We start from the raw sequence: 22273 nt of genomic DNA, 5'->3' as shown, positions 1-22273 counted from the left end.
ATGCTCTTGTAAAGAGAAAACAAACCACGATTAAAGAACAGAAAGAAAGAAACATAGAGATATGCTGAAACAACTCAGAAGAGAGATGGGATTCGGAGAGGACTGAGAGCCCTGCTGGGCAGGCCTGGGTGCAAATGTGTGGGATCCAGGTAGGAGATGGGCCCACTGTCTGCTCACACTAGCTTAGAGGCAGACAGTTGTGGATGAGGGCCACTGTCTCTGACTCCATGGTCTCCAAAGTGGGGTTGCCCAAGTTCAGAGTGTGGGGAGAAACTGGGAGGATGTTTATTGATATGACTCCTTTATTTAAAAGAAGGAAAGGAGGCAGGAGTAGAGCCCCTTGAGTCTGGAGAGGCAAGTGTTTTATTTGGGTTTCCCTAGAAGCAGGACTCTCAAATGCAAAGCTTATATGGGAGATGAGTCCCGGGAAGCACTTACAGGGATGGAGAGTGAAAGAGAAAAGGAAAGGCAATTTATAAAGGGTGCATTATTGAAAAGTTGCCACTGTGGGCAACTGCAGCTCAGTCCCACCAGGAGCTCTGGAAACGGTCTAGAACACATGCTTCGGAGTTACTGTGCCAGAAGGCCAGAGGAGGGAGCTGGGGTATTTATCTACCAACTCCAGCCAGCCATTGGTGGAGGGCTTCTGGGATACTTCTCAGGTACTTCTGGCTTGAAGTGCAAGTGGGCAGAGCAGGCTCTGGGAGCCTAAGTAAGGGTTAGGAAGCAAATCCTGGCAGGGGAAGCAGACCCTTTACAAGGCTTCAAGGGGACATGGGTGGGGTGCCAATTACCAGTGGTGTTATGGAAGCCAGCAAAGCTATAGCCCAAGGGCCTGCATGCAGCCTGGCAGATGCCTCACCTGGTACATGTGTTGCTGGGGCCTGTAATTCAGAAACAGCTCATTCACTTAGCATCATTAGTGCACAAAGCCTGCCACATAAGCACCCTTTGCAGATAAATGCAGCTGAGTGATGAAAACAGTCGCATTAACCACTTTTTGTAAGACTCCAAAATGAATTACACATCTCGCTTTCTTAGAAAGATTGTTTCCATTGAAATGTTCAAAACACTTTCCTATCAACTCTGGAGTGTGGTGAGGTGGGCCATTTGCTCCTGTACTAAAGAACCAGGATGTGGGAGGAGAAAGTGCCTGTTTTCATATTTCCACCAGGGCCCACTCACCCCCTTCCATCTTCTGTTCTGAAATAGTCCCAAAGTTAAAGGTGACTGTGACAAAAAAGCTTTGCTTTGCATAGCTATTTTTGGTGGGAGGACACCTGCCTTGTAGTAAGCATGGTGTGTGCATCGGCTTTCTGAGTACTGTGCTGGGAGTCCAAGTTCAAGTTGACACCAAGGACAACCTGACCTTCACAGCCTGGGCCATTCAGGTGGCGTGTGCTCCAGAGTATAGGGGGGGTGCATATGGGGTCATGCTGGGGATGCAAGTTGTCTTGCTGCTATTGCTAGGGCCACCTAGTGGTCCCACTGCCACCCAGCGGTGCCTGGAGGTGCTCCTTTGTGAGGTTGAGCAGGATGCCCCAGGGTCCTTCTTTCAAAAGCTGCTGGACTTTGCCATGACTGGGTAGTACAGACAATACGTCCCCCTCACCGTCTCTGCTCTGTCCTCAGGCCACTAGTGGTTCCTCACATCCTTGACTACATGGTTATTATAAACACTAGCAGTTTAGACCAAGCATCTCAAACCACAGAGAACAAGTGGCTGAAGCTGGAGCTCTGGCTTCCCCCAGAGGCACCCTCAGGCCTCTTCCTGCCCCAGCCTGGACCAAAGCCTCCTTCTTACCCTCCCTGGCAGCCCAAGGTTCTGAGAAGTGCCTTGGCTTGGGTCTCATCTGTGTCATCTGGGATGCTGGGGAAATGGGGACAAGCCCCGAGGTATCAGCAATGAGGGGAGGCTGCTTTTTGACCACCCTCCCCCGAAGGTAGAAGGAGCAAAAAGGGTATGTCTCCTCCATCTCAACCCTTGTCTCGGGTTTCCCTAAAGTCTCTAAGTCCTGCTCTTCCTTCCCTCCCCTGGCATGGTTCCCTAAGTGCCCCCCTTCCTTTCCTCTGCATCCTCGCCTCCTCCAAGCATCCCACAGGCCCCCATTCTCCCTGCAGGCATCCCCGGCACCCCTGGGACTGCTGGCAACCATCAAGCTAGGCCTGGCATTCCTGGCCCTAGCCAAGATCTATTGGCTTAGCCCTGCCCAACCCCACATGCCAGTCTGGCTGTGCCACAGACCAGGGAAGATAGAAGCAGCAGCTCGCTGGGGCGCACCCACCTCGACCACATGGGCAGAGAAGGACATGGCGGCTAGAGGCAGCTGTTCAGAACCTATGTCCAGAGGGGCCTGCCGGAAAGAGAGGAGGCTTTGGGGGCTGTTTCATGTCCCCTGCTCCCACTGCCCCCGCCGTGGCTCTGATCACCTGCCCCAGGAAATTGTCTCAGCCACCGAGGTCCCTAAACAAGGGGGAAAAAAGACTGCCCACCCTGCTTCTTTCTGCCCATTCCCTCCCCACCCACCCACAGGCCTGTCTGCCAGGTCCCAGGCTGAGGAGTGGCTATTAATTATTAAAGCAAACAAAAGCATTTCCTAGCAGGGAGGGTAGCCTGCAGCTGCTTACAGGAAAGGCAGCCCCAGCTGGCTTGCCCCTCAGGGCCCTGCAAGTGGGATGGAACCAGGTCAAGGGGAGGCTGGCCTGGGTCCTCCTCAGGTCTCCCCAGGCAGGGAATCACATCAGAGAGAGAGGACAGCTGCTTCTGTGCTGAGCATTCTAACAAGACGATGTGGGTCTGAAGGGGAGTCCAGGGAAGGTGGGCTTGAGCTGGGATATGGGTCTCAAAGATAAAGTTCTGTTGGCCCAGAGTAGGGCCAGTCATGGCAATGGCCAGGGTCCTGTGCAGAGTTCCACACTCAGAAGACCCTGCCAGTCCCCTGCATCAGTCTTCCCTTCCCTTCACTGTTGTCTCGAATTATGAGGGTATGCAGCCCCTCTTTTCCCCCTGTCCCTCTTTTGCTGAGAACTCCTTCCTGTTGGCAGAGCCTCCCTCACTGTTCTTAGGCTCTGGGACTTCTCCTCCTCTAGCTTCTGTAAAACCTTGGCTTTGTAGAGCTGGAGAGCAGCAGCTGCTTCAGTACCGGGTTCCTGGGATAAGGGAGATCCCGGAGACCACCAGTGTGGAGAGGGGAGTCCAACAGAAAGGGATTTAGGAACCTTCCAACATGCCCTCCTGCTTCCTTCTGCAGGTGCTCATTGCCCCTCTACTGACTGCTCGAGCCTGTACTCCTAGCTCTGAAGGAACAAGCTGGCAGGGCAATGAAGCTCGGGAGAGCCAGGGCACAGCTGACTCTGGCCTGTGGTAAGCATCCTTAGGCAGCACTAAGAACCATTCCCCGGGCTGGGTGGGAGGGCACAGAGAGATAAGGTACTGGGTAAAATTATTAAGTGGGCATGTGGGTACTGGGGGCAGGGGAACTATTTCAACAGACATTGCTGAGCGACAAGTATCATACAGAGGCTGCAAGGAAATTTAGGGTCAGACTGTGATGGGCCTTGAAAGCTGACTATTGGGGGAGAAGATGGGGGTCACTGAAGTTTTTAACTGAAGAGGGACATGATCAGAGAAAAGTTCTTTGGAAATATTGCTTTGACCTCTGTTGCAGGGCAGATGATTTGGGGGAATGGTGGGAGGCTGAGGCTGGGCAATAGGAAACCCGAGTAGGTTAACCTTTAGCCAGGGAGGAAAGTGTGGGAGGGCCAGGGGGTGTCATCATTAAAAGTTGGCCGTGGGCACTGAGGTTAGGAGGTCACAGAGGGAACTTCCAGAAGTCTTGACAACCAGGTGACTATGGGGCAGAAGGGGAACATCAAAGACAACTGTCAGATTCCATGCAGCCTTGGGAGAAGTGCTCCTGGGCAAGTTTCTCAGAGATGAGAGGGACAGGAACCAGGCAGAGGTTGAAGAGGGAGGCGGGGAAGGGAAAGGAAGTTTTGTTGTTGCTGTTTTAGGATGGGAAGACCTGAGCAGAGGACCAACTGGGGATTGAGATACAAACAGGAGAGAAGCTGGGCTGTCTCGTGGAGAAGGGATTAGACTGCTCTGGGAAGGTGGCCCAGAGGCCCTCAAATGTGGAGGAAGAGCCTCCCAGGCTGTGTCCTAAGACCAGCCTCTGGAATTGGAGGAAAGTAGCCCAGGCCTGAAGAAATACCCCCTTTCAAATTGGGGAAGCCTTCTGAGTCCCAGCAGTGTGGCCCTGGGGACTCATCTGACCCCCAAACATCAGTCAAGACTTCCACTGTGAACACAGCTCTGCTGGTGGCCTAATCCCCAGGCAGAGCCTCATGCGCACACTGCCTGCACCCACACAAGCTACAAGGACACTGCCTCCTTCACATCTGCTTCCCCTTCATCCAACATGCTGCCTGGGGCTGCGACACAGGGGAAGGGAGAGAGAAACAGGAACCTTAAACCCCAGAGACCCCACTGGAGTACGCTATCTACTGTCATAAAGAGCTTTCACTACATAGCCAGTGGTGGAGAACAACATGGGGCCACATTAAGAAACTGACCACATCAAGTTAAATAAAAAACCAGAACCAACAGAACAGGCAGGATACAGAAATGTATGCATGGCACAGGAAAAAACATGGTAATGAAAAGAAAGATGGGAAGGAAATACACTAAAATGTTGACAGTAGTTGTATTAGAGAGGTAAAATTTTGTTTTCAATTTTCCAGTTTTCTGAAATACAGTTACATCATGAATGAATTAATTCATAGGCAAGACCTTTCTCTCCCCAAAGGGATGAGCTCCAGAGAGAACTCCCCGCGCTCCCTCCTGACAGTCATAAAAGGACAGGGGTGCACAATCACTGACTCAGTCTGAGCATGAAACAGGTGTGCGTGTGTGTTTAGGGGTAAGGGTGGGACTGGACTATAAGTGGTGTCCCCTAGACAGGACTCGGGATGTGAATGTATGGCCCAGGGGCCAGGCCTGCTCCGCCCTGGCAGCCTCCTATCAGAATCCCTTCAGGCTGCTGGACAAGCAGCTGCTCAGGACCCTGGGAAGCCAGGCTTTCACAGTCCAGCTGCCGGCAGAAGCAGCAGCCCCCTAGTCCTCCCCCCAACCCCCCAGGGATACAAAAAGCTGGGGCCCGAGTGTTATGGGGGCAGGTAAACAAATCTTTAAACTTCCTTTCCAAATCCAAGAGTCCATCCCCCACCCAACCTCCCTGCCCAGACTCCTGCAAAGGAGTCAAGGAGATGGGTGTGGGTTCTGGGTTCCCAGGGACACCCTGCCTCCCGCGGGACCTACAGAAAAACACCTTGAGAAGAGGCGGGACCTGAGCGGCCCTGCCCCATTCCCAGCCCCAATCGTTCCAGCCAAGCGGACTGCCCACCTCACCTTAGGCCTGCACACCCACCCTCCAACTCTGAGGGGCGTGGGAAAGCAGAAAGGGGGCTGGATGTGCGCTTTTCCCCGCAGAGGGTCGGGGAATTGGACCCGAAGGGGTACAGGGACTGCCCAGGAAGCAGGGGCTGGCCATTGCCTGACAGCTGGTGGCTGTGGGACGAGGCTCTGGGGCGGCGGGCAGCCGGATACCTCTTCGCTAGAGCCACGGCTGGCCCGGCCCGCTCGTGGCAGTCAGAAGTCAGAGCCGGGACAGCCACGAGCGGAGGCAGAAGCCCCGGCCGGCCCCCCCGCCCCACGCCCTCGGGAGGAAGCGCCGCCGCGGGGTAGGGCGGCGGGAGAGCTCGCGGGGGCCGTCCGGGCTCCGGCTCCCTCCAGCCCCGCGTAGCCGCGCAGCCCGCCGAGCGAAGGCGCGCGGGTCCCGTCGGGGCGCTTACCTCTGCGCCGCGGTGCTGGCGTCCAGGATGCCCGCGCCCTGCATCCAGGAGCGCACCGCGCCCAGCCCGGTCGGCAGCAGCGGCTCCTCCTTCAGGTTCAGCCCGCCGCGGGGCAGAGCGTCCTGGGCAGGGAACATAAGGGCGCGCAGTGGTGGGCCCCCAGCGCCGGGGGTCCGCTGCCCCTGAGGCCGAGGGCGTCTCGGCTCCCCGGACCCGACGGCAGCGGCGCCTCTCCGAGCGCGGAGCAGCGCCGAGTCCCGGCGGCTCAGAGCGCGCGCCTCTGGGGCGCTCCCTCGGAGAAAGCGGGTCGGCGAGCGCCCGCGCCGTCCCCTCCCCTCCCCTCCCGGGCGCGGGGCGGGGAGACGGAGGGATTCCCCCGCGGCCTGAGCGCCGCGGGCGGACTGTGCGCGGGGTGGGCTGGGCGGCCGCGCAGCCGGCACCCGGTCCGCGCGGAGGCGCCCCAGAGGCGCGCTCTGGCGGCTGCCCAGGGCCGCGGTCGTCGGAGGGGGGGGGCGCCCCAGGAGATGCCTCCGGCAAGGAGGGGGCGCGGGGCTGCCCGCCCTTTCCCCCTCGCCGCCCCCACCCCCGCCCACCGCCCGCCCGCGGCGCCGGCGCGGGGCGCTGATTACCATCCGGGAGGCGGAGGCTGCGGGCGCGGGGCTCGGCGGCGGCGGCAGGGGAGGCAGGAGCAGCAGCAGCCGCGCGTCCCGGGGAAAGGCGCGGGCAGCGCCGGGCCCGCAGGCGCCGCCGCCAGCGCCCCGCGTGCCCCGGCGCCCCGGCCCCGCCGCAGCCGCGGGCGGCAGCACCTGGAGCAGCAGCAGCAGCAGCCCGGCCGACTCCCCACGGGGCCCGGCTCCCGCGCCGCCCCGCCGCGGCCGCCGCCGCCCGCCGCTCCCCAGGGCCTGGCCGCGGGCCCGGGCCATCCCGCCGCCGCCGCCGCCGCTCCCGGGGGAGCGGGAGCCGAAGGGAGGGAGCGCGGGCGGGAGGAGGGCTGGCGGGAGCGGGCGGGCCCGGGGGACTGGGGGCCGGGGAGCGGGGGCGGGGCGGCGGCCGGCCGAGGGGCGGCCGGGGACGTGACATCATCGGGGGAGGAGCGGCCGGGCCCGGGCTGCGCGGCGGGGCGGACCCTGGCGAGCCGGTGGCGGGGGCCGGGGGCTGCGGCCTGCGGAGGCTGCGGGAAGGCGCGAGGGGCTGCGGGGCCGGGGCGGCCGGGCGGCGGGCGGGCGCGGGGCCCTTGGCGGAGGGGCGGGCGGCGCCGCGCTCGGGGCCCCCCTGGGGTCGCCCGCGGACGCCCCGCGCCCGCCCAGCCTCGCGCCCCGGGCGCCGCGGCCCCTCGCGCCGGCGGCCTGCTCCCCACTCGCCGCTCAGCTTGACGCCTCCAGGCGGTGCTCCTGCTCCACCGGCCGCCCTCCCCGCACCGCTGATCCGCTGACCTCGGTTTAACCCCAGCCGGGACTAAGCCTCTGTCCGTCAGCCTGGACCCCGGGGTCCCTGCCCGCCCGCCCCGCCCGCCATCCCTAGTCCAGGCGCCTAAACCGTTCTTTCCAACCTGTGCCTTCCAGAAACCTCTTGATTTTTTATTGCAAGTTGGAGACTTAGGGATTGGAGTTGGGACTCAGAGCCAACTCACTTTGTCTCTCTTCAGCCAGAGAATCGTCCCTCTCAGATTTCATTCTCTTTTATTAGTTCCTGGCACAGAACCCATCTTGCCCTTGACCCCAGGGCAGAGCCACTTCTGCCCCTCTCCCCACATTCTGTCCTGGTGTGTCTTGGCCAGGTTTTGCACCAGCCCAGAATGAGTCCAGCACTTTCCTGCAGAACAGCATGGGGGTGGCCTGGCCTGCCCTGCCCTCTGTGTCACTCTCAGACACCCCTGGAATATCACTTTCCTGCCCCAACTGACTCCCATCCTCTATTTGAGGGGCCTCCAAGTGTGGAATCTCAGGGATACTGCTAGGCCCCCAGCACCCCAGAGGTTCCCCCACCTCCTGTTGACCTCAGCCCCCTTTACCATCGCCTCCTCTCCCTGCCCCCCTTCCCATCACCTGCAGAGACTGTTCCTCCCTCCCAGACTAATCAAGGTCTCAGCTTTACCCCAGGTGAGATGATCAAAGGGAGGTCTGTCCTTAAGGTGAATTCTTAGGCCAGTCTCTCCACCTCCTTACCTGGCTCTCTAATCCTTGCTCCTCCCAGCGTGGTCCCTGGACACAGCATTGGCATTACGTGGGAGCTGGTTAGAAATGTAGAGTCTTAGGCCCTGCCCAGACCTGCTGAATCAGAACCTGCCTTTTAACAAGATTCCAGGCGGTTTGTGTGCGCGTTACATTTGAGCAGTACTGCTCCAGAGACACCCCCCCCCCCAAAGCTGTTGCATATGTGCACCACCTTCAAACCTGCCTCTGGCTTTGAAATTTCTAGCAGACACCCTGCCTCTTACCTAACGGAGAGGGTGCAGGGAATCTTGACAGGACCCTGCTGTCTCTCAGCCGGCCGCCTTTGTCATCCTCTCGGTTTCTTCCTCCATTCTCTCCTCTCCTGGCACCTTAGAGAAACAAGTGCCGGGGACCTCTTTGCTCAGCCCCATCTTTTCACCTCCTGATGTTGCCCCACCTGATCTGTTTGGGTTTTGCTCTTCCGGCTTTCCTCTGCTCAGAACTCCCCATTCTTAAAAGAGCCATCCCCTTGTCCCCGCCTCCTCCGCCAACTTGTGCCCCTCCTGTTTCTGAGAAAGCCACAGGCACACTTCCCCAAAAGGATTCCTTCCTTGCCAGCCCCCAGCAAGCCACTCCGGAGCCCTGGCAGCTCTGCTGCTGTTTGCTCTTCAATCTGCCTCAGGCCCCTGCAGCATTGGGGTCCCCACCCCACCTCCCACTCACCTGGGAAAGCCACCCTGATGATCAGAGCACCCTGTCTCCCCTCTTACCTCTCTGAGTACTTCAGCCCTTCTGTGCCTTGCTCCCTTCTCCCTCTGAGAACTTACGCTCTTCCACAGTCTCAGAGACCATCTGTGGGAGAAAGATCTAGTGTGGGCCTCTGTCCTGCTTCTGTCAGTACTGAATGTCAGCTGGTGAGTGAGGACAGGGCTGGGCTTGACCCTCGGGGAGGAGGGGAGCACCTGCCTCCACTGAGGGTCCCTAATTCTGCCCCTGGGCCAGGCCTGCTTCATCTCCACATGCCCAGGCCACATTGCCCATGGCACCTCCTCCTGATTGCCCATCAGAGTTGGGGGCCAGGCATTCGTTTCTGGTTCTTTCCTTACCCTGTCCACAGACACCTCTGTGAGATCTTAAGGATTCTCCCTCCATGTCCTCCTTACCCCAGGGCCCACAGTGAATATCTTTAGCAATCAAATGTATTTGTCTTCCCCTGCACTCCACTCTGGCTTGGAGGAGAAATTTACCCCAGTCTGATGACAGCCTCCTTGGCTGTCTCCCTGCCCCCAGCCATCCACCCCCAACCACCCTCCATCTTCCTGCCACAGTTTGTTTTTAAAGCATGCCATCACCTGCTTAGAAACTTCCAAATCTTTCTCATGGCTCCCCAAGGAGACATTTAAGGACTCAGTTTAGGGACACTCTAGGCCCTTTGATGCCTGATCCAAAGGTCTCTTGCCAGCCTTCTGTCCATTCCCTTGCTGTGTGAGTCTTTTACTTAGCTGACACAGAATGTCACACGGTTTCTCAAATACGGGTCCCACACTCAGCTCCATGCCTTTACTCTGGCTGTCCTCTCTACCTGCAGTGCCCTCACCTTTCTCTGGGAGGCAACAGGGTCCACATTCCTTTTCATAATAGTTGAAGGGCCTTCGTGTTGCAGATCTTCATGGTTCTAGAAGACTCTTTCCAAGGTACATTTGGGACATAGGTGCTCAGTGTTAACCTGGTGCAGAAAGGGAAGTCAGTCAACCCAGGAAAGTGGTACTGAGCTAAGGCCAGTCTGCATGGGCTCCTGACTTATAAGGGTTTCTATTCTATTCTACCCACATGGATTAGAAAGAAACCAACCAGGGTGGTGTTTGGGGCTTCTCACGGTCTGCAGCACCAGAGAAGGGCTTCTGGGTTAGAACCTCTGAACCAAGGAGTAAGGCTCTGGGTGATGAGGGTGCCATCTGGGCTTGCTTAGTAGGTGGAAGGCCAGTGAGCAAATTGTGGGGCAGCCTTTGGGATCGAAGGTAATCATCTCTGCTTTAGATCCAGCAAGTCTGTTTCTTGGACCTCCATGTGTGTTTTTATTTTGCATTATTTATCTTAGTTCCTTTGGCAAATTTCTCCTCAAACTGCTGCAGCTTCTCCATGAGGAAGGGATTGGGGGCTGGCTGTGGTTGTGGTTACAGAGAGCTGGAGGGGTGGTGGTAACAGAGGAGGCTGGGTCCAAGCCTGCAGAGAATGCCAGTCCTTTCTGGCCCAGGCAGAGGCTCACCCCAGACCACCAGCCCAGAGCCTCTGACCTCATGCTTCCCTGCCAGGGCGATTTGTGCGCACGTCCACGGGAAGGGCTCTCGTCATGTGTGCAGTGCTGGAGAATAAGCAAAGGCTAAAACACAGGCTCTGCCCTTAGGGGCACCAGCGTGGTGGTGGAGGACTTGTGACACTCTGTCACTCCAGAGTGATCTGGGATGTTAAAAATGCACGGGCAGGCCTGCCGGCATGGCTCAGTGGTTGAGCGTTGACCTACGAACCAGGAGGTCACGTCTGATTCCTGGTCAGGGCACATGCCTGGGTTTCGGACTCCATCCCCAGTGGGGGGCATGCAGGAGGCAGCTGATCAATGACTCATTACTGATGCTTCTGTCTCCCTCTCCCTTTCTCTCCCTTCCTCTCTCTGAAATCAATAAAAACATATTTAGGGGGGAAAAAAATGCATAGGCAAGCACGGGGACCAGCACAGGAGGGCCTGAGCCTGAGAAGGGGAAAAGGGGGTCTTGGGAAGAAGGACCAGCATGAGTAAGACAAGAAGGGCTCACCGAGTGGGTTTGGGGCACTTGCCTCAGAGCCCAAGATTTTAGCACCTGCAGCATCATGCTTGTGCCTAGCATGTTATACCGAGGAGCCTGGAATTTTTTCCTGTAGGCCTGGCTTTAAAACCAGATCTTAAAAATTGGCAGAACTCTTCCATCCTTCCCTCTTTTTATTTCCAAAAGGGTGTACAGACCATGGAAAACAGACCCGAAGTGGTGCATTGGCAGAAGTTGAGCCGTAGCGCCCCCTGGAGGTCCCAGGGTGTCAGGTCGGCACTTGGATCCACTTGTCATCAAGTTCCCTGATGGGAATTAAATATAGGAAGAATTTTTAAAAAATTAAAGCATGCATTAAAAATGACTGTTCAAATAGTTCCACGAAGAAAACAGAAATGAGTAGGCCATCCCAGAGGTTTCCTGGTGGGTATGTCCAGCTCTTAGCCTTCCTCCCCGTTGACTGCTGAGGTCTCTTCAACTGCTTCAGGAAAAACCTGCACTACAGGTGTTAGTCTTGCCTTAGGATCCATCCCATGCATCTAGGCTCAGCTATTCAATCCTAAATAACAAGACAGTGAGCTGTAACGGTGGACGCTTCGGCAGGGGAGTGAAGCTGCCATCTTCAGTTTCTGGGCTGGAGCAAAGGCTGCCAGTTCCTGGCTGATCACACCCCTACCAATCACAAGCCATCTGAAAGACAACCAGTCTAAATCCCCACTGAGGAAGGTGAAGGGAACCATTTTCCCAGGTGCTGCAAGATCTTCTCTAGGCTGCCCCTTTGTTCATCTTCCAGCTTTAAGAGAGGGTCCAGGACCTGCAGGTTTCTAACCTAACTGTAACAGCACCAACACTGGCCTGGAGAGCTGCCCCTTAGCTAACATGCCACTGGCGGAAAATCTGAAATAAAAGTGTGTGTATGTGTGTGTGTGTGTATATATAATCTTTTCAAATACAAGCGAAAGTTTATTTAGAAAGTCCCAGAGGTAGAAGAAACAAACTACAGCAGCAAAAGAAGGGCCCTTGGAGCTTAAGAGAAAGAAAGCAGAGGTGTGCGTCTTGAAGGAGGGGGAGGCAAGTTGCGGGTGAGCTCTAGAGAGAGAAAGTGGCCCCAAAGGAATGAAGGGGATGGAGAAAGGGGCGGGGTGGGGGGTGGGGAAACGTCTGTACATTTTTGACTTGTGAGGCAAGATCAACTTCTTTCTCTGAGTGCTGTGTGGTCAATAGCAAAGGAAGCCATCATCTCTGAAGTAAAGCAGGGTAGGGTAGGAGGTGAGGGGAGTGGAGGGGACAGGTGGGAGAGCACCTGGCAGAGGCCAATTCTCCAGGAGGCTTAAATTTCAAGAACCCTCATCCATACAGGCCCCTTCCAAGGTCCTTCAAGACCTCCTAATTAAAAAAAAAAAATCCTTACCTGAGGATATGTTTTTTGATTTTAGAGAGGGGGGAAGGGGGGGGAGACATCAATGATGAGCGAACCACTGATGGACTACCTCCTGCTTGCCCTCTACTGGGGATCGAGCCCGCAACCCAGGCATGTTTCCTGGCCAGGAATCAAACCTCGATCTCTTGGATCGTAGGTCGAGGCTCAGCTGCTGAGCCATGCAGGCCAGCCTCAACATTTCTTTTAAAGGTTTCTCTCACCTCCAGCCTTAAAAAAAAAAAAAAAATATATATATATATATATAATCTTTATTGATTTTAGAAAGAGGAAAGGAGAGGGAGAGAGAAACATCAATGATGAGAGAGTCATTGATCCGCCACCTCATGCAGGCCCACAACTGGGGATTGAGCCCGCCACCCAGGCATGTGCCTTGACTGGGAATCGAACCTCAATCTCCTGGATCCTAGGCTGACACTCAACCGCTGAGCCACGCCTGGCCGGGCTCACCTCCAGCCTTAAGTGAAATCTGGATGACACCTGTTATGGACTGAATGTTTGTCCCCCTGAAATTTATATGTTGAATTTCTAACATCCATTGTGACTGTATTTGTAAATAGGGCCCTTGAGGAGGTGATAAAGGTTATATGAGATTATAAGGATGGAGACCTAATCTGATAGAGCTAGTGCTCTTATAAGAAGATAAATATAGACCAGAGCTCTCTCTCCACCATGTGAGGACACAGTGAGAAGGCGGCTATCTGCAAGCCAGGAAGAGAGTCCTCACCAGGAACTGAATCAGCTGGCACCTTGATCTTGGATTTCCCAGCCTTTCCAGCACTGTAAGAAAATAATTTTTTTCTTTTTGCCTTGGCGATCTGCTTGGTTGGGCATCATCCCATGCACTGAAAGGTTGCTGGTTTCATTCCCATGGGTACATGCCCGGGTTTTGGGCTCTAGCCCTGGTAGGGGGCGTGCAGGAGGCAGCCTATAGATGTTACCCTCTCACATTGATGTTTCTCTCTCTCCCTCCCTCTCCCTTCTTCTCTCTCTAAATATCAATAAAATCTTAAAAAAAGAAGAAAAATTTTTATTGTTTAAAATACACCCCCCCCATCTATGGTATTTTGCTATAGCAGCCTGAGCAGACTAAGACAACACCCGGGACACCCTTTCTCCTAAGGTAAGGTCCTTCCTAGCAGTTACTGTTTTTTCTCTTTCATCCCACTACACGTAAGTATTTGGAATTTGCCACTCCACCCACCATTACTTTCAAGCCAATAAGTTAACCTGTTACTGTTTCATGCAGGCTGGCAGAGACATGAAATTCCTGGAGCAGAAACAGAAATTTATTATAGCACAGCAAGTAGCAAAAGCATCATGTTTGTGTAATTTCTTCTTGCCCCCTAGTCCCATAGGGGCAATATGGAGGAGCCCTGTGGGTGCTGTGCATATAGTGGGTTTGCATTGGCCTGAGGAGCATGAGCGTGGAGAACCCCCCTCTCTTATATAAGGCAACAGCACGCTCTTTGTTCTGGAGAGAGCTATTACTTCATTCCTCGAGGTTGATTCCTGCCCTCTCCCCCCTCCCCCCCCCCCCCGAGAAATAGTCCATGCAACAAACAAAACAGAAATAATCTCATAGATGCAGAGAACATTTTGATGGTTTCCAGGTGGGAGGTGGGTTGGGTGGTGGGGTGAAAAAGGTAAAGGGGTTAAGAAGTACAAATTGGCAGTTATAAAAGTAGTCATGGGGATGTAAAGTACAGCATAGGGAACACTGTAATATACTAATAACTATGTATGGTGTCAGATGGGTCCTAGACTTACTGGGGTGATCCTTTTGTAAGTTATATAAATATCTCATCACTATGTTGTATACCTGAAACTGATAGAATATTGTATGTGAACTGTAATTGAAAAATAAATAGGATTATAAAAGAATAAATAATCCAGGCAAAGTGGTCAGGGCCTTATATTCTTGGCAGGTCCAGTAAAAATGAGCTGTGATGCACAGGGCCTATGGCAGCTTGCCTCTCCCAACAATTGGCCCTACACATTCTTGGCTGAACGTGAATATTCACATGAGTATGCCACTCCACCCGCCATTCTGATTAATCTGATCAGCAGAGGCTGCATCCAAATCTGTTCAATCTGTCTCATACAGAATTTAATTAAGGCCACTATCAATAGAACCTCTAGCAGCAAAATGAGGCCAACCTGAAGTGTTGACTTCAACCATGCCACCCAGGGTCCCATACTCAGTCACCTGTGAATAAGTCCCAAGGGGTTCAGTACATCTTATTTCAGGAAGTCAGACTATAGTCTAAAGCCAGGTTATTATCTATTAAAATTCTCACAAGTGAGTTTTAGACTAGTCTACTGATCTTTGATGTCATTGCCAATAATTATAGAAAAAAACAGATGGGCCAAAAAGCAATCCCCAACCCTAATATGGAGACTTTCCATGGCCCACATATAAATATACACCCTGAAGGTCACATACAAAACATATACATGTCTCTCCAGTTCAAGATTCAGTGTGAAATCTGATTTGCATCATCATTACACTGGTTTGGTTAAGTCACATGGTCAGTGTTAACAAATAGTTACAGCGTCAGTTGCCATATGTGAACCAAGGCCATTTGGGTGACAGGAAAAGTACATGCATTTGTACCAGTCGGATTGAAACAATGGTCCAAGCCCAGGACCATTGCTGTCACCCCCTCACCCCCCTATCCCTGCATTTCTTGGTGCCTTCAGCCACTCCTGCCTTCATCCAACAACAGGACTGGGTAAGATGGTGACATGGGTGCTTGGGTCCTACGGAGTTATAAACATCTGAGGCCTTCGCCTCTATGAAAGTTCCCAGCATACTCCATTTTTTCTTCAAAGCAGCTGAGGGTGGAGTAACGTAGGGAGAGAGATAGGGGAGCATAGAGGGAGAGTATAGGGCTGTACAAGTAAGCAAGACTTTTGTTCACTTTGGGCGTGAATGGCCACTTGTGGTGCTCAACCAAATAAACTGGTAATGTTTTTGGTTCACCTAACGCTCCATTTCAGACACCCTAGTTTAAGCCAATCAGGACGAACCTCTTCCCCTCTTTCTCAGTTTTCTTGTAGTAAGAGTGGTCACTGATTTACTTCTGGCATGTGATACCTAATGGAAATCTGCTGAGAGTGTTTCTGGGAATGCATTTAGGTTTCGGATAAGAAGGAACAGGTATGGCTGGAACTGTTGTCCCCCTTTTCCAGCTCTGAATGCAGAAGCAATGTTTAGAGCTGCAGGAGCCATATGGTTAGTATAAGGCACCAAGCACAAGGATCTCAGACAACACACTAGGCTGGCAGACTGGAAAGTTAGAGAGCCTGGATTTCAGTGGGCATCTCCAAACAGCTAAACCAATCCCAGGAACTCCTTACCTTCAGAAGCGAAGGGAAAACCCCAACAACCCTTATTTTTTTAAATAAGTTTTCTGTTTATTGCAACAGAGCACATTCATAACTGAACCATACAAATGGGCACAGGTGCTTTGTTGGGGCACTTTCTAACATTTATCATGTGTACAAAGAAAATTGTACAGGGATGTACATAGCAATATTGCTGGTAATGACTCAAACTAGAAATCACTAAATATCCATCAGCTTGAGAAAGGCTCAATAAAGTTAGCAAATTCACTTGTAGAACACTATGCAGCAAAATAAAACAATGAGTCTGCTGACTCTTTAAGACATGGCCTTAAGACAATGATGATCTTATCTCTGCTTGAACCAATTAGTACCCCTCAGCAGTCCTTTTCACCCTGCTGACAGCCCCATGGTGTTATATCAGCAGATATTGTTTGAGTGTCAGACTGGGCTCAGGTCTATGCAGAATTTAGCGATGTAAACAGTGTTGTAGTTACTTTCAAGAAAATTAGCATTTTCTGGGATTAAAATTAGGTTATTTTCAGAGATTGGATCAAGATGGCACATCTCTCTTCTTTCCCACCCTAAGTTTCCTAAGTAACATAAAATATAGTTTTAAAAAAGAGTTAATCTCCCACTTTTTCTTCATCAGGAAGAGTGATACTTGGAGGAGAAAAATGGTGGTGGATGGCAATAGCAGTATGGAAGTTGGGACTAGAGAGTCTATGGAAACAAGATGGTGATACTCTCTTGATGTGGGCTGTATGAGTGGAGGTAGAGGAGTATGTTGTATTAATATTATACATTAATAAATTATATTAACTATAATTATAACAGCCTTATATTCATACATCATTCATTTGTTCAAGACTCTTACAAGTTTATTATCTAATTTTTAAATCTATAAATCTCTTCATTCCACCTACTGTAGGGAATGTCCTGCCTAAAGGACGTCAGAGGCAGAGGCACAAAACCTGTGCTTGGCCTCCAAGATTAGAGCCACTGCATTCCCTCCCTGGGGCTGGGAGAATGCCCTGCACCTTTTTGGATGGATGAGGTATATAAATCACAGAGAACTTAACTAGAGATTTTTAAATTTCAGTGTTATCATCTGAGGGAGACTGTTAAATAGGTATTTTTCTGGGGCCCCAATCCTGAGAGGTGGATTCAGCAAGCGGGGGGGGGGCACTCCTAAGCCTGCATTCTGAACAATGCCCCTGGCCCGCCTGGACAGGTGACTCAAAGCCACACTTCGGAGCACTGGCTTAGGCAGCTCCTCCTGTCCTTGTGTTTTTAGGCGTGTCAGTTGTACACAGCATGGGACTGGAACTTTAAAAATCAGTCTGAAACTTACCTTGAGCCACATTTATATGCTTAAAATAAGTTCTGTGTTCATTTACAGGCCTGCTCAGGGGAGTTCAGGGCTGGGGCACACTCTCAGGTAACAACCGCCTGAGCAAAGGACAAGACGCGGCAAAAGCAGCGAGGAGACGTGACTGGGGCGGGAGCCGGCCGGCCAGACGCCGGCGAGGGAACCGGCCACGCGGCGCCTCCCGCGGGCTGCGCGAGCGCCCGGTGCCTGCCGCCCGAGCGCGAGCAAGTGCTGGTTACAGAATAAGCAACAGGGAGACACGAAGAGCACTAAGGCAGACTCCCCAGTACCGTCTCAACTTCGTATTAAACATAAAGCCTCATATACTTCTTTAACGTTATTTGGAAGTTTCAACATAAATGTGGTGACGGAAAAAGCAATAAAGGAAGCGGTGGTGCGTCCCTTCGGCCTGCAGGAGAGGGGCGCCTGGAAGAGGCTGGAAAAGCACGAAGAGAAGCGGGCGGGGGCGTCGGCCGTACGAAGAGGCTCCCTCCGGGGTCCTGGGACAGGCCGGAAGTCAGGGTGCGGGGCCGCGCAGGCTTCTGACGTCACTTCTCTCGCGACTTCCTGCAAAGAACATGGCGGCTCTCAGCGGTGTCCGCTGGCTGACCCGAGTGAGGCCCGGGAGCCGGCCGGCCGGGGTTGGGGGGAGGATCGGCGGGGTTTCACCCGGTTCACTGCAGTATTCCGTGTCTGGGGGTTCCAGACCTGACTCACAGGCTGTGTGTCTCTATCGCAGGCGCTGGTCGCCGCCCCGAACCCCGGGGCATGGAGGGGCCTGTGTACTTCGGCTGTGGCGCACTCGGCCTCCCGGAGCCTGGTAAGCACAAGGCCCGCTCGTCCCTCCCCTCATCCTCCGTGCCCCCCCGTCCCCCCGACTCTTGCTCCTACCCCAGCACTAGCTCTGATGGCCCCCGTTGCAGGCCGAGGACGTGAGGGTGGAGGGCGCCTTTCCCGTAACGATGGTGCCAGGAGACGGCGTGGGGCCTGAACTGATGCATGCTGTCAAGGAGGTGTTCAAGGCGAGTTGCCTGGGGCAATCAGCCGGCATGGACGATGGGGTGGGTTGGAAAGAACTTACTTGATCCTGACCCTGTAATTTCTGGGACCTGTCCCTGAAGGCTGCCTGTGTGCCGGTGGAGTTTCAGGAGCATTACCTGAGCGAGGTGCAGAATATGGCTTCTGAGGAGAAGCTGGAGCAAGTTCTGAGTTCCATGAAGGAGAACAAGGTGGCCATCATTGGTATGTCTGCCCTGTTGCCCATGTGTCATTTAAAATCAAATGAACAGATGTTCATTAAGCTTCCCTCCGCATGTACTAATACATTAACTCCCCCTGAGCTCCCACCAGGTTCCTGGCCATTTGTTCCTTCCAGTTGGGAACACAGGAATTGAGAGATCATGTGAGTTGTCTCTGCAGGAAGGCTCCAAGAGTTCATTGTCTGTCATGGGGCTACATCATGGGTCATCAAGTCTTGTTAATTGTGTTTCTAGAATGCTACTTCTAGCTGCCACTTTTCTGTCTCCCCTTTTCTTCCCTACTTGAATCTCCTCATTAGATTTTTTGGCTTCCAGTTCTGTCCCTGCAGTTCATTTTCTTCACCTTTCTTTTCTCTTGGAAAGACCAACATGACTTTGCCTGGCCCAGCCTTACCATAGGAAAGTAAGTTCTTTGTACAGTGACTATCAGCTTTTCTGCCTTTGTTTCCACAACACTTGTTCTGTGCTTTGGTCACACTAGGCTGTGTTAGTTTCCAAATGCATACACTATCTTGACTTATGCTGTTCCTTCTGCCCAGAATGTTCTCATGCTACCTGTCAGAATCCTCCTCACTCAATTTATTACTTTCCTAGGGCTATCGTAACCAATTATTACACAACAGGAGGCTTAAAATAACAGAAATTTTATTTTTTCACAGTTCTGGAGGCCAGAATTCCAAAATTAAGGTCTTGGCAGGGCTCGCTCTGAAGGCTTAGGGGAGAACCTTCCTTGGCTCTTCCAGCTGCTGGTGGTGCCTGGCACCAGGCATTCCTTGGCTTGTAGATGCATCACTCCAATTGCTGACACAGTCTTCATATGGCTTTCTCCTCTCTGGGCCTGTGTATCTGTTTCTCCTCCTCTTCTTGTATAAAGGCTTGTCATTGGATTTTTGGGCACACCTTAATTTAGGCTGATTTCATCTCAAGACCCTTAATTTAATTATATCTTCGAACACTGTTTTCCTAAATGAGGTCACATTTACAGGTCTAGGCATGGACATATCATTTTGGGGGTCACTATTTAGTCTATTACACTCACTTAACGTAAGGTCTGGCTGAAGTGCCAGCTGTTCTTTGATATTTCCTGATATTACCAGAGGGAATTTCTTTTCTGTTTCTATGTATGTCATTACTACCTCTCCCATGGCTTTTTAAAATTGTGTCCTTTATGTTGTCTGTCTTCCCCACTGTATTTTTTGCCCCTTGGGGACAGGAGTTGTGTGTTGTGTTTTTGGTTGATATACCTAGTACCTTCCTTACACATGGTCAATACTCAATAATTGTTGGTTGAAAAAATGTAAATAGGTAGACACAGAAACATCAAGAAAGGTTACCGATCCCCTAGCATTGTTTCTAAACATATTAAACCCAGGATCTTTGATAACACGAAAAAATCTTCTGTCCTCCTTTTAGGTCATTTTGAAGTTTCAACATAAATATGGTGACTAAAAATAAAACAGTAGACAAAATGTGTATGGTTTTAACTGCATTATTCTTTGCCCCTTACCTCCAGAGGAGTTTAAGGGTCACTGATTGGGAGTGGGAGATGGGAGTCTGGGTTGCATTATGTCACTGAGGGGAATGGACACTGATCTGGGCTCCTTTGGGCTTGGCTTGTGCCTGCCATTTTCCCGATTCTGCAACTTTATTTGTGCAGGAAAGATCCACACCCCAATGGAGTATAAGGGGGAACTAGCCTCCTACGATATGCGACTGAGGTAGGTGGTAGGGGCCATGGGTCAGAGGGATTCTGGAGCACCAGGCACAGTGCTGATGGTTCTGTCCCACCCCAGGCGTAAGTTGGACTTGTTTGCCAATGTAGTCCATGTGAAGTCACTTCCTGGGTACAAGACTCGACACAACAATTTAGATCTGGTGATCATTCGAGAGCAGACAGAAGGAGAATACAGCTCTCTGGAACATGAGGTGAGGCCCTAGAAATTAGGGAGGGCAGGAGTGAAGGTGGGAGGCAGCTGTACCTCCTTCCTTCCCTTCCAGTATCACTCAGCTGTTTCTCTCTTCTTGCCCAGAGTGCGAGGGGCGTGATTGAGTGCTTGAAGATTGTCACTCGAACCAAATCTCAGCGGATTGCAAAATTCGCCTTTGACTATGCCACTAAGAAGGGGCGGGACAAGGTCACGGCTGTCCACAAAGCCAACATCATGTGAGGGACATGGCTTTGCGTGGGGTAGGTTCCTGGGAAGGTAATCCTCTGCATCTCTTGGCTGAATCTATTTCCTTTGGCCCATGGACAGGAAACTTGGGGATGGGTTGTTTCTGCAGTGCTGTGAGGAAGTTGCTGAACTCTACCCCAAAATCAAGTTTGAGACAATGATCATAGACAACTGCTGCATGCAGGTAAGGCCCTCCCCGTGTGTGCACTCTCACATGCTGAGGGAGGGCGGGGAGTGGAATTTACTTTTCTCCATGCCCACATTCCTGTGTCGTCCCCCCCCTCCCCGTCAGCTTGTGCAGAATCCTTACCAGTTTGATGTGCTGGTGATGCCCAATCTCTATGGGAACATTATTGACAATCTGGCTGCTGGCCTGGTTGGGGGAGCTGGTGTGGTACCTGGTGAGAGCTACAGTGCAGAGTACGCAGTCTTTGAGATGGTAAGTGAGGTCACCTCCTCTCTAGTTGTGTGTGCCCTAGTTTTGACCTCAGGTCCCCCTTGATAGCTTCCCCCCATGCCTCTTTGTACCTGGTTTGACCTCTCTCTTCCCTGATGCCCTTCCCTGATCTTAGTTTGTATAATGTCTGCTCCCAGTGATTTTGGCCTGCCCCTCTCTTCACAGGGTGCCCGGCACCCATTTGCCCAGGCAGTGGGTAGAAATATAGCCAACCCCACAGCCATGCTTCTGTCAGCTTCCAACATGCTGCGACACCTCAAGTAGGTTGTGATGGGCTGGGGGAGGAGGCCCAGTGTTGTGATGGGAGCATGGGGGGGCGGGGGGAGGAAACTGGGGCCTGATGAAGGGGGAATCTCAACTTTTTCCTGTCCACATTGACAGTCTAGAGTATCACTCCAACATGATTGCAGATGCAGTGAAGAAGGTGATCAAAGTTGGCAAGGTGAGCTTAGAAAGGCTCTGGGGTTCAAGGCCTCACTGCTCTCTGGGTAACCTCAACTGGGGCCTGCTTTCCCTCTAGGTCCCAAGAACATCTGAGCTTGCCTTCCCTCTCAGGCTGCTCTTCACCTCCCTCTTGGCTGTTTCATCCTCTTGATCCTGTTCTTTTAGTTCTCATCGGCTACTCGCTCTTTCCTGCTCCATCCATTGGCCCTTTTATGGAGCATCTTTTTTTTTAATCCTCTTGGTCTTGTCTCCTTATTCTCTCCAAGGCATCTTCATCCTGTCTCCAATCTGTATTTCCTGTCTTACTTTCTTCTCTGCCCATTCACTGTCCAGGATGCGCATAGCCCTAGTAGTGGCTCTGGCCCTCAGTTCTGAGTGGACAAGTCCATGTTCTTTCAAACCTAGCAACCTCCTTGCATCTCTGCTGCATTGTCCTCTGGCTGTCACCCCTTCTTGGACTCCCATTTCCATCACAGTGCCCTACCCCCCTTCATGGGCTCTCTTCTCTTCTTCCCCACGGCTGTTGCCGGTGGTGGCTGTAGGTGCGGACTCGAGACATGGGCGGCTACAGCACCACAACCGACTTCATCAAGTCTGTCATCGGCCACCTGCACCCCTATGGGGCCTAGAGCCCTTTATTCCCTCCAACCTCATGAGGACCATACCACCTACACCTCCCTTCAGTACAGTGGACCAGAGAAGAGCCCTTAAACCTCTAGACCATAATTACCTTCTGGGCAGAGCCTAGGTTGTCCTGGGGCTGGCTTTCTTAGGGAATTGTATAGCGGGGGGTGGGGGTGGGGGGTGGGTAGGGATGGGCCCAGGCCACAGGGGTGATGACAATTCTCCCCCACAGGTTCGAACTCCTGACATGGGTGGCTATGCCACCTGCCGCGACTTCACTGAGGCTGTCATTGATGCCCTGTCCCAAGCACATCCATATAAAGGTGTCCAATAAAACATATCATACCAAC

General features: G+C 52.8%; 2 protein-coding genes across 6 annotated transcripts in view; one reads left to right on the top strand and one right to left on the bottom strand.

Moving 5' to 3' along the window:
* Nucleotides 1-6776, bottom strand: part of EBF4 (EBF family member 4) — a gene marked incomplete at its 5' end in the record, with an annotated part of 46284 nt that extends 39508 nt beyond the window's left edge. Inside the window, 2 exons of one of the 3 annotated variants that reach the window (XM_081149711.1) lie at nucleotides 5854-5975; nucleotides 6483-6776. In XM_081149711.1, the coding sequence (XP_081005837.1) occupies nucleotides 5854-5975; nucleotides 6483-6776 (416 nt within the window). Of the gene's footprint in view, nucleotides 1-2285; nucleotides 2357-5853; nucleotides 6059-6482 lie in introns of those variants that run through there. The other 2 variants (XM_081149712.1, XM_081149713.1) reach the window with 2 other exon arrangements.
* A 10335-nt stretch (nucleotides 6777-17111) lies between these two features.
* IDH3B (isocitrate dehydrogenase (NAD(+)) 3 non-catalytic subunit beta) lies at nucleotides 17112-22272 on the top strand. 3 transcript variants are annotated; one of them, XR_013999624.1, is made up of 13 exons: nucleotides 17511-17579; nucleotides 17705-17785; nucleotides 17889-17987; nucleotides 18087-18207; nucleotides 19882-19942; nucleotides 20018-20150; nucleotides 20255-20388; nucleotides 20480-20582; nucleotides 20691-20837; nucleotides 21021-21115; nucleotides 21237-21297; nucleotides 21842-22047; nucleotides 22156-22272. XR_013999624.1 is itself a non-coding variant. In XM_081148740.1 (12 exons), the coding sequence occupies exons 1-12, from the start codon at nucleotides 17544-17546 to the stop codon at nucleotides 21926-21928; spliced, it is 1158 nt and encodes a 385-aa protein (XP_081004866.1). In that variant the 5' UTR covers nucleotides 17112-17543; the 3' UTR covers nucleotides 21929-22272. The 3 variants fall into 3 exon arrangements, 2 of the variants coding, with proteins under 2 accessions (XP_081004866.1, XP_081004867.1); XM_081148740.1 differs by having other exon boundaries at nucleotides 17112-17579; nucleotides 21842-22272; XM_081148741.1 differs by lacking the exon at nucleotides 21842-22047 and having other exon boundaries at nucleotides 17478-17579.
* Nucleotide 22273: the final 1 nt, after the last annotated feature.

The sequence above is a fragment of the Miniopterus schreibersii genome (genome assembly GCF_964146895.1).
Source record: "Miniopterus schreibersii genome assembly, chromosome: 10".
Taxonomy (NCBI): domain Eukaryota; kingdom Metazoa; phylum Chordata; class Mammalia; order Chiroptera; family Miniopteridae; genus Miniopterus; species Miniopterus schreibersii.
Note: the sequence above shows the minus strand (reverse complement) of the source record. Positions and strands in the feature narration are given on the sequence as shown.

Excerpts from the sequence above, each read along its gene's own strand:
- IDH3B (XM_081148741.1), top strand. The coding sequence starts at position 17,544 with ATGGCGGCTCTCAGCGGTGTCCGCTGGCTGACCCGA. Across the intron at positions 21,116-21,236 it reads AACATGCTGCGACACCTCAA|TCTAGAGTATCACTCCAACA; the intron begins GTAGGTTGTGAT and ends CCACATTGACAG. Across the intron at positions 21,298-22,155 it reads AGGTGATCAAAGTTGGCAAG|GTTCGAACTCCTGACATGGG; the intron begins GTGAGCTTAGAA and ends TCTCCCCCACAG.